Genomic DNA, 10,380 nt, shown 5'->3' on the forward strand with positions numbered 1-10,380 from the left:
AGAGAGCAGAGACTCCAAGGTAATCAGCCGAAGAAGGATGGAGAGACACTAGTCACTTGTACAGGAGAAGTGGCGCTCTGCTCCACCGAAGAAGAGACATGCCTTCATATATCAACCCAAGATGTTGAGTGGGTAGTCGATACTGCAGCATCCTACCATGTCACTCCACACAGAGATTTTTTTAAAACGTACAAAGCAGGAGACTTTGGTACGGTAAAGATGGGAAATTCCAGTTTCGCAAAAATTATGGGAACTGGTGATATTCAGATAAAAACGAATGTTGGTTGTACAATCACTTTGAAGGATGTCCGTCATGTTCCAGACCTTCGGCTTAATCTACTTTCGGGAGCAGCATTAGACAAGGAAGGCTATGACAACTACTTCAGTAAAGGCACATGGAAAATGACGAAAGGTGCCATAGTTGTCGACCGAGGACATATTTGTGGAACGTTGTACAAGACTCATGTGAAGATATGTGCAGATAGCCTCATTGCAGAAGGAGAGGCGTCTCAAAATCTGTGGCACCAGAGACTCGGTCACATGAGTGAAAAAGGATTGTCCACTTTGGTAAGGAAGAAGCTTATCACTGTTTGCAAGGATGCTGCGCTAGATCCTTGTAATCACTGCTTGTTTGGTAAGCAACATAGAGTCTCCTTCAGTTCCTCTACATCGAGAAGATCAGAGTTGCTTAGTCTGGTGCACTCTGATGTTTGTGGTCCCATGGAGGTGGAATCATTAGGTGGCAACAAATATTTCCTGACCTTCATTGATGATGCTTCACGGAAGGTGTGGGTATATTTCTTGAAGACAAAGGACCAGGTATTGGATTACTTCAAACTGTTTCATACCATGGTAGAGCGTGAAACAGGAAAGAAGCTGAAATGTCTCCGCTCAGATAATGGAGGCGAGTATACTTCCAAGGAGTTCGATGCCTACTGCAGAAGACACGGCATTCGACATGAGAAGACGGTCCCTCGCACCCCACAACATAATGGAATAGCCGAAAGAATGAACCGAACCATTATGGAAAAGGTCAGAAGTATGATCAGTATGGCTAAGCTGCCAAAGCCATTCTGGGGAGAAGCTGTTCGTGCTGCCTGCTATGTAATCAACAGATCACCGTCAGTACCGTTGAATTTTGAAATTCCGGAGAAAATGTGGTCGGGTAAGATTCCCTCCTACTCTCATTTAAGAGTGTTTGGTTGTTTAGCTTATGTACATGTATCCAAGGAGCTTAGACAGAAGCTCGATGCAAGATCTACTCCATGCATCTTTATAGGATATGGAGATGAAGAATTCGGATACAGGTTATGGGACCTGAAAACAAAGAAGGTTATTAGAAGCAGGGATGTAGTATTCCATGAAAACCAGAAAATGGAAGACATTGAAAAGCCCAGAATGTCTCCTAATTGTAGTTCTAGTGCCGAGAATTTTTGTCCTAATCCAGCACCAGCACAAATAGCCACAGAGGATAATGAAGTGCATGAAGATATACCAGAAGCAGACCAGGAGGAAGAAGGGGATATTGAGCAGGGGGAGACTCAATCCTCTCAAACAGCTGAAGGGCCATCACAGCGGTCAGATGATGGTACATCTCCTGAAACCAGTGGTTTACAAGTTCGGAGATCTGCGCGAGGCCGAATTCCATCAAAGAGATTTCCAGAATCTGAATATATTCTGCTTACTGAAGAGGGGGAGCCAGAGGGTTTCCAGGAAGCTATTTCTCATCAAGAGAAGGAAAAATGGCTGCAAGCAATGCAAGATGAGATGGAATCCTTGCAGAAAAATCATACTTATGAGTTGGTTGAGCTTCCAACAGGAAAAAAGGCACTAAAGAATAAATGGGTGTTCAAGCTCAAGAAAGATGGCAGCGGAAGGGTGGTGAAACACAAAGCCCGATTGGTGGTCAAAGGATTTCTTCAGAAAAAAGGAATTGACTTTGATGAGATTTTTTCACCAGTGGTAAAAATGACTTCAATTCGAGTCATTTTTGGTTTAGTAGCAAGTCTAAACCTAGAGCTTGAACAGATGGATGTGAAGACAGCATTTCTTCACGGTGATTTACATGAAGAAATCTACATGGAGCAGCCAGAAGGATTTGAGGTTTCAGGGAAAGAAAACCTCGTATGCAAGCTAAAGAAGAGCTTGTATGGCCTCAAGCAAGCACCAAGACAATGGTATAAGAAGTTTGACTCGTTTATGGTGAGTCAAGGTTATAAAAGGACTGCAGCAGACCAATGTGTTTATATTCAAAAATTTTCAGGTGGAAACTTCATTGCACTTTTGCTATATGTGGACGACATGTTGATCGTTGGACAAGATGCAATGAAGATTAGTAAGCTGAAGAAAGAATTGTCTAAGTCCTTTGATATGAAAGACTTAGGACCAGCTCAACAAATTTTGGGAATGCAAATAATCCGAGACAGGAAGAATAGAAGGTTATGGCTATCTCAAGAGAAGTATGTTGAACGGGTGATAAAGAGATTCAACATGGATAAAGCCAAACCGGTCAGCATTCCACTTGCAAATCATTTCAAGTTGAGTAAGAGAATGTGCCCCTCATCCAAAGAAGAGATAGAGGAGATGGCTTCAGTACCATATTCTTCAGCGGTAGGAAGTCTGATGTATGCAATGGTGTGTACCAGACCAGACATTGCTCACGCAGTAGGTGTTGTGAGCAGATTTCTTTCAAATCCTGGAAAGAAACACTGGGAAGCAGTCAAATGGATTCTCAGGTATCTTAAAGGTACATCGAAGCTGTGCTTGAGCTACGGGGGAGGTGATCCAATCTTAGAAGGCTATACAGATGCAGATATGGCCGGAGACCTTGATAATAGAAAGTCTACATCAGGTTATCTCTACACTTTTGCAGGGGGAGCTGTGTCATGGCAGTCAAGATTGCAGAAGTGTGTTGCTTTATCCACTATTGAAGCAGAGTACATTGCCGCAGCGGAAGCGGGTAAGGAAATGTTGTGGTTAAAGCGTTTTCTCACAGAATTGGGCATCAAGAAAGAAGACTACAAGATACATTGTGATAACCAAAGTGCCATGGATTTGAGCAAAAACTCAATGTATCATTCCCGTACAAAGCACATTGATATTCGCTATCATTGGATACGCGAAGTAATAGATCAACAGTTGCTGAAACTGATGAAGATCCACACAAAAGAGAATCCATCAGATATGCTAACAAAAGTTGTTGCTCAAGAGAAGCTGAAGCTATGCAGAGACATAGCTGGAATAGATGGTAGATGACCATCAGTTTTAAATGCAGCTGGAGGGGGAGAATTGTGAAGTCCAGCCGCACCAACCACACCAACCACAGCCACCATTTTTGACAGCCACCATTCTTGACACCATTGCTGCACCAATCAACAATTGTGGGCTAAGCTGTTGAAGATTGTGGCCATGCTTGCCTATAAATAGGCTCCTTCCCGTTGCATGCAAACCAAGCCAAGAGAGCATCAATATTATCCCAAGTGAGGAATATTGAGAGAAAACTCCGAGAGAGAGAGTGTTTAAGTTCCAGAGAGAGCTTGAGAGAAGAGTGAGCAATTCCAGAGAGAATTGGAGGGTGTAGGGAGAGATTCCACGTGAGAATCCAAGAGAGAGAAGTTTTTGTATTTTTGTATTCTATTTCTAAGCAATTAATAGAATTCTTTTTATTTTCTTCTCATATTTCTTCTCTAAAGTGGTCAGAGAACCACAACAAATAACTTATAATATTCATACATTTTTCCTCGCTTCTTGAAAAAAAGACCTCCAAATCTGTAAGGATAATCAATATCTTCTGGACTTTCATCATCCCTCCCAAAAACTTCTTCTTCATGTACAAAAGAATTGAGTATTTTCTCTTAGTGAGTACTAGTATAGCATGTTTCTTGCAGGACAAGCAAAACTAGTGAACCAAAAGTTCTATCAGCTTTAAGATCATCAAGTGTCTCCCTAATATGTTTTATCCAATATGCTTCTTTAATCTAAAAGCAAACTGGTTTGAGGTTGCGAAGAGAATGTATACCTCCTTAGTCATTTCAAACCAAGAGTACTTCACATTATGCCTCAAAGCCTCGGTGCAAAATCCATCCAATATGTTGTCAAGATCACGAACTGCACCTTCAAATCTTTGAAGCCAATATTTGACTCATGGTTAAGGACTTGAAATCTCTATTATCTCTTTAAAAGCTGGAGAAGCCAAACTTCTATTGATGGAAGAAGCAGCTGGGAGAGAACTGCCTTTGTCCTTAATGTTTGAGATAGAGGTTGGAAATGGGGATGTTTGGAGCCGGCTCACTGCCTGCCAATATATAAGAAGCTAGGAGATATTAATTTTGTTAATTTATTATTTTAGGGGGGTTAATTTGATATTATTTATAGTCTACTGGTCTTTTAAAGAAAAAAAAAAAGGTGGCATTGACTTGACAGAGATGGTTAATATTCTAAAGGCAGTTTATAAACACAAAAGTCAATGATAGCAATGGTAACCATGTTTTCTGAAGTTGTGAAGCACAACTACTACAACTACTACTACTACTACTACTAATAATGATAATAATAATAGCAACAACAAAAAAAATGAAAAATGATAAACTAACTATAATTAAAAAAATTATATATATATATATATTAACATATACAAGGACTTATAAAATGCATAAAGTTTGTAATTTTAGTCTATCTGGACTGTCAAAAAATAGAAATTTTGATGTTTGAAGATTGATAAATTTATAGTAACTCCATCATAGATTGAACTTCTTAATTTAAAAAGTTTTATTAGGGAAATTGGTTGTATCATGAACTTTCCGCAGCCTGTGCCATTAAGGAAGGGGTTCAGCAAGTGAACGAACTCTAACACGCTGGTTGTATGGCACTCTGATAACCTGCCTCTCCTACTGTATCAAATTTTTGTTCCCCTTCATATGCTTCTGTGTAAACCACCAACTTTCCAACAAGATATAATATGGAAATAGAAGAGACATTAAAAAGGATGGAAAACAGCTCTCAAAAATCGAAGAGCACAGCATATATAAATTATTTATATGAATGAAAACAATAACAATTATACAGTTCTCAATGCTACATTGAAGAGTGAAGACCAAATTTCCTTGTATTTAACAGTGTGATCTGAATTACTAGTTGAATTTCCACATCTTGATGTACCTATTTTGGTGTGTGGTGGCAACATTTTTTTTTTTTTTTAATGCCTTCGTGGGTGTTGAGAACTTGATCTGTTGCCTTCCAAAACGATGCTAGGATCAACTTCACCTCTGTTATGGTTCAAAATTCCTAGCACACCATCTGTTCTACCAAGGACCAAGGTTGATTTGTCATTCCTTTGTAGTTCTAAGGAATGTTGACAATCTTACAGGCTCATGTCTCCTATAAACTTCTCATTATCCTGCAAATACCATGGCAGAACATGCTTGCTCAATTACAAGTTACTTGTTTAGTTAGAGCTAACTATGTAGTTTATAACTTTTCAGCCCGTTTCTTATCAGTAACTAAGAATGAATACTCTTAACTATCTTTTTTGCAATTATAATATCCTATTCAAAGATTCGGAAAAGTTATGTAGCATCCCATTTACATAACATCCAAGTATAATGCCATTACCTTTCCTATATATCCATGTCTGGAAAGAAGAAAGAAATTGTTTCATAAATAGGTAGGTAAATGACTATTTATGATGGCTACGATATATTTGATATACTTATAGCAGTTGTTAATTTAATCAATTTTTATACCACGTAAGCTTATCAAATACAGAAAAAGCAAATAGGAAAAGGGAAAACATAAGGAAAACCATACAATAAAATTGGTGAGTTCAGATTACCTTGCTCTCATCTAAGCCGACTACAGGGCTGTTTCTGGGTTGAAATATTCTTCCACACATTTTTAGCTCTCTAATGACCAAAGGCGCGTTACCTAGCATCAGTTTCAAGCAAACAATTAATAATAAAATGGTGCAATGATTTATAGTGAGAGAACCACTTCCAAAGGATCGAGAAAGAATTAGCAAAGTTGAGGGAAAAGATGAAGGAAAGCCAGACGAAGATGAAACAAAAAGACAATATTTAGTGCTACAATCAAGTGATTGTATAGTTATTAAGGTTCCGTGAGGACTAGGGGTATGATTCTGACATATAATTAGCAAAAAAATAACAGATTTTTTTTTTTTATATTTTTTGAAATAGCTAGTAAATTTTTATGTGAATGCTTAAAGGGTCACATAAAACAGAATTTCCAATAGAAGATCAAGCTTCCTTCACCCACTTGGAAAATAACTTGTCAAAAAAGGAACTTTTATCTCAACACATAACTCCATCAATCGAATAATAATAATATAAATCTGAAGACAAAGCAAGCTTAATAACGGTTTGATAAGAATTTCATCTTATGAGACATTAGAGAAACAAGTTGGAGAAAGTTGACACATCCCTAACAACCACAATTCAAAAAAAACATCTGAAAAATAATAACATATATTGCTTTATCCTCTTAAGAGAACAATTTATGTTTAGTATAAGTGAATAAATCATTTACCTGTACAATCCATATTTGATGGAACTGGGATGAGTTGAGAGAGCAATGGAGGTGAAAGTTAGAAAGCAATAGGACATTTTCATAGCAGAATGTCTGATTCTTCAGAATATCAATATTAGGGTCAGTTAGACAAACAAACACCTGGTTAATTTTAAAAATTTTCATATATACCCTCTATTTTCTGACTACTGTACATAACCTGTAGCCATTTAAACTAAATTTTTTATAATGTTAATTATTTTTGTTTAAAATAATAGTAGGGGGCAATGTAGTAATTTTTGGAACCAGGGGGGTAAAATAACAAACGTATAGAAATTTAGGAGGATAAAGGTGCATTTACCTAAGTGTCAAATAGGAGTCTACATGCCAAAGGGAGAGCCAGAGTGTCTGAACATAGTGCTGGTTATAAAACTTGGCAGCTAGCTCCAATCATATTAGCTGAAAGATCAAAAACTCGTAAATTTTTTACTTTATCAAAATATGCGGTAACATCTTGATGAAACATGAAACACTTTTTAAAATAAACATTATAAATAAGATAATCAATGGATCAATCAACCAGAAAACAAAGACAAGCTGAATCAGTAAAAATGAGTAATTAACAACTGACATAGGTCAGAAAATGGTATTCAATAGTAACCTCTTATGTGAATGCAAAAGGGACCTGCTAGAACATAAAACTTTCCAAGAGATAAGAAAAGATGGAAGACCAAGCTTTCTTTACTCACTTACAAAGACTTGTAAAAAATAGAACATATCCAACTAGACCCACTTTAAAGAAAAGACTTATATATTATACAGCTTTATATCCTCTGGTTGGGTGTCTGTAAAAGTAGTTTCAGTGACTTAGAATTTTCATAAAACCAAATGGAATGTCGATGTAAATCCAAAAAAGTTGATTTTTGAGCAATCTTCCGGACACTCTATTCCATAAAATTCTTTCTTTGCTTGATATTAGGGACGTTGCAAGAGTTTCATCATTGTCTAGGAGATGCAAACAAATTTGCTTGTCATCGCCATTCTTGACCATTGATTTAGGAAATTTCTGTGGCCTTAAAAAATTTTACAAGTTTATTGCTTTTCTACACCGGTTTATGTCCTTGCGTAATGGGGTCAATATACATAAATTTGAAGTAAAAATTTGTAATCTTAGGTCTCAAGAAGATATTGAATTTCACATGGGTAACTGGTTACTCAAGGCAACCAGGTGTAATGTTGGAAAGATTTGTTTGGATTTGGAGTCTTTTAGCACCTTTACTTTGCCTAGTGCTGTTTTGAATTCTGCATTTTTAAGAGATTTGGAGTTGTCGACGGTTTCTGATGCCTGGGTAAAGTTTCCCTCTGCTTCGTTTGGGGGGCTTGAGAATTTGACCTTGAAAGAAGGGATGGTTCCAAGTGAGTTTGGTGACTGGATTTCGAGCTGCAAGTCTCTGAAGATGGTATACCTTCATGGAGTTGAATGGTAGATGGGATCAACATTAGTTCTTCATCAATTGAAGACTTAATAATTGATGATGATGATTTCCCTGATTATTTCCAAATCAAAATTTCAGTGTAGAGGCTTAAAAATCTGCGTATAATATTGCCCAGTGATGAAGAATTTTCACAGTCACTTATATTACATGCTCCAAAACTTGAACGGTTTTCTTGGGCTGGCTCTGCTTCTAATTACTCTTGTGAAGGAAATTTAGAGTTTTTGTGCCATTCTGATATATCTATAGAACATACTTCAATTGCCAACAATGAGTACAAGTCCTTGGATAATGGAATCATTGGTAAAGTTCTTCAATCAATGCACTGGGTTTCATCGATGAGTATACGTGATGTTTCCATTGAGGTTTGTTTCCAATGATCGCTAGTTTTTGTTTTTGTTTCTGTTTCTTCTATCAGCCATGTGAACTTATTCTTTTCCATATAAATTGGGCACTCAACATTCTTAACCTTGTAGGAAATTTCTTCGCCAGAGTTGTTGCCTGAATTTTGTAACTTGCTTTCATTGACTCTAAAACGCACCAATCCCCTCGACGAAATTACATCTGTAGTTTTGTTACTCAAATCGATGCCACAATTGAATACTCTGAAAATACTGGGGATTCCCTGTTCCAAAGAGGTAAGTCGTACCATGTCTGGGAAAATTGTCACGACTACTGTATAAATAAAAATGACAATTCAAATATATAACATATATAATACAAAAATGAGAATTCATTATTCGTGGTCTGGTTTTTCCCTTAACTACTTTTATCTTGGTTAACATAATGACAGGAGAAGATAAGTCATGGGGCAGAGTATTGGGAGTCTCAAAGCCTTCCGTTTGTCCACTCATTGAAGGAAGTTGAAATGGAGATTGAGGGAAAGAACAATGAGATAGAGCTGATAAAGTATTTGCTAAAAAATGCAAGAGCTTTGAAGAAGATGACCATTCTTTATAAAGCTGTATTATGTAGAGAATCTGCGATTAGAAAGATTGAAGAATTCCAAATAGCTTCTTCCCGTATTGCTTTATATTTCCATCCAGTGTAATTTGTGAAAACTCTGGTGCGCTTCTGATTTCAGTCTTTTAATTATAGCCATTTTCTGACAGTCAACAAATAGAGATTCTGATGTTTAAACATGGTTAACTTTTTGTAATATCACTATAGTTGAACTTCTTGTGGATTTTTAACTGTAGGCATGTAGTTGTATGTTAATATTGTCTTCTAAATTGGCTATATGAACTTTTGGAGCTTCACAAAACAAATGTAGCTTTTCAGATTCATACATGCTGCAGCTTATGGATTTTCATATAGAAATCATAATAACTGACTGTAAATCCTCAAAACTTAAACATAAGTGGAAGATGTTTTAGGTTTATTATATACTTCAAATGGTTAAGGCAAACTCAATGGCTCTGAACAACAAGTGAGAATCTGTGTTTGTAAATTGTTTCAGTTTTGTTATGGAACTTATAGCTCCTTCATATTTTATTTGATGAAAGATCAAGATATCTCAATCAAAACCATTCCAAACATCTTGATGAAACATGAACAATAGAGATTCTGATGTTTGTACACCTTTAACTTTTTGTAATTTCACTACGGTTGAACCTCTTATAGATTTGTAAGTGTTGGCATGTAACTGTATGTTAATATTGTCTTCTTAATTGGCTATAAAACTTTTGCTGCTTCACGAATCAAATTTAGCTTTTGTGATTCATACATGCTGCAGATATGCTATCAATTTTCTAGCTTGAACTTGTTATGAATTTTCTTATAAAAATCATGAGGGTAAATCCTCGAACTTAAACATCATCAGTAACAAGCTTTTTAACAGTTTGTTAAGAATTTTACCTTATGAGACATTAGAGAAACATTTGAGAGGAAAGTTTACTCTTCCTGGCAACTAAAATTCTGACAAAACATCAAACCAAGGGAAAAGAATAACGTATATAGCTTTATCCTCTTAAGACAGCAATTTATGTCTTCTAAAAATGACATAAACCATTTACTTATACAAGCTATGTAGATGGATAAGGAATGATGAGTGGTGACAATGATGGAGGTGAAAGTTAGAAAGCAATAGAACGTCCTATTATTCTTCATAATGCAAGTGATAGGATTCAATTACACAAATACCTTTGCAGTTTTAAAAATTTTCATATATACCCTTTATTTTCTGATTACTGTACATTACCTATGCACATTTGAACTAAAGTTTTGATAATTTAATTAAATTTTGAATTGTTTTTATTTAAACTAGTAATTCAGTAGGAGGATATGTAGTAATCCTTGTAATCAAGGGGTAAAATATAATTCATGTAACACCCCGTCCCAAATCGCACCGGAATCCGTGCACGTTGAC

General features: G+C 36.4%; 1 protein-coding gene across 1 annotated transcript; it reads left to right on the forward strand.

The window, feature by feature from the left end:
- The first annotated feature begins 8,102 nt into the window (after positions 1-8,102).
- On the forward strand, positions 8,103-9,227 carry LOC132800632 (uncharacterized). The gene is made up of 2 exons (XM_060814791.1): positions 8,103-8,650; positions 8,806-9,227. Exons 1-2 carry the CDS (start codon positions 8,600-8,602, stop codon positions 9,061-9,063), a joined length of 309 nt encoding a protein of 102 aa, XP_060670774.1. The 5' UTR covers positions 8,103-8,599; the 3' UTR covers positions 9,064-9,227.
- The last annotated feature ends 1,153 nt before the right edge of the window (positions 9,228-10,380 follow it).

This window comes from Ziziphus jujuba, chromosome 2, assembly GCF_031755915.1.
Source record: "Ziziphus jujuba cultivar Dongzao chromosome 2, ASM3175591v1".
Taxonomy (NCBI): Eukaryota; Viridiplantae; Streptophyta; class Magnoliopsida; order Rosales; family Rhamnaceae; genus Ziziphus; species Ziziphus jujuba.

What these genes read in the sequence shown, in the direction of transcription:
- LOC132800632 (XM_060814791.1), top strand. Translation starts at nt 8,600, where the DNA reads ATGCCACAATTGAATACTCTGAAAATACTGGGGATTCCCTGTTCCAAA. An exon ending in GGATTCCCTGTTCCAAAGAG is followed by an intron (nt 8,651 to 8,805) that starts GTAAGTCGTACC and finishes ACATAATGACAG; the next exon opens with GAGAAGATAAGTCATGGGGC.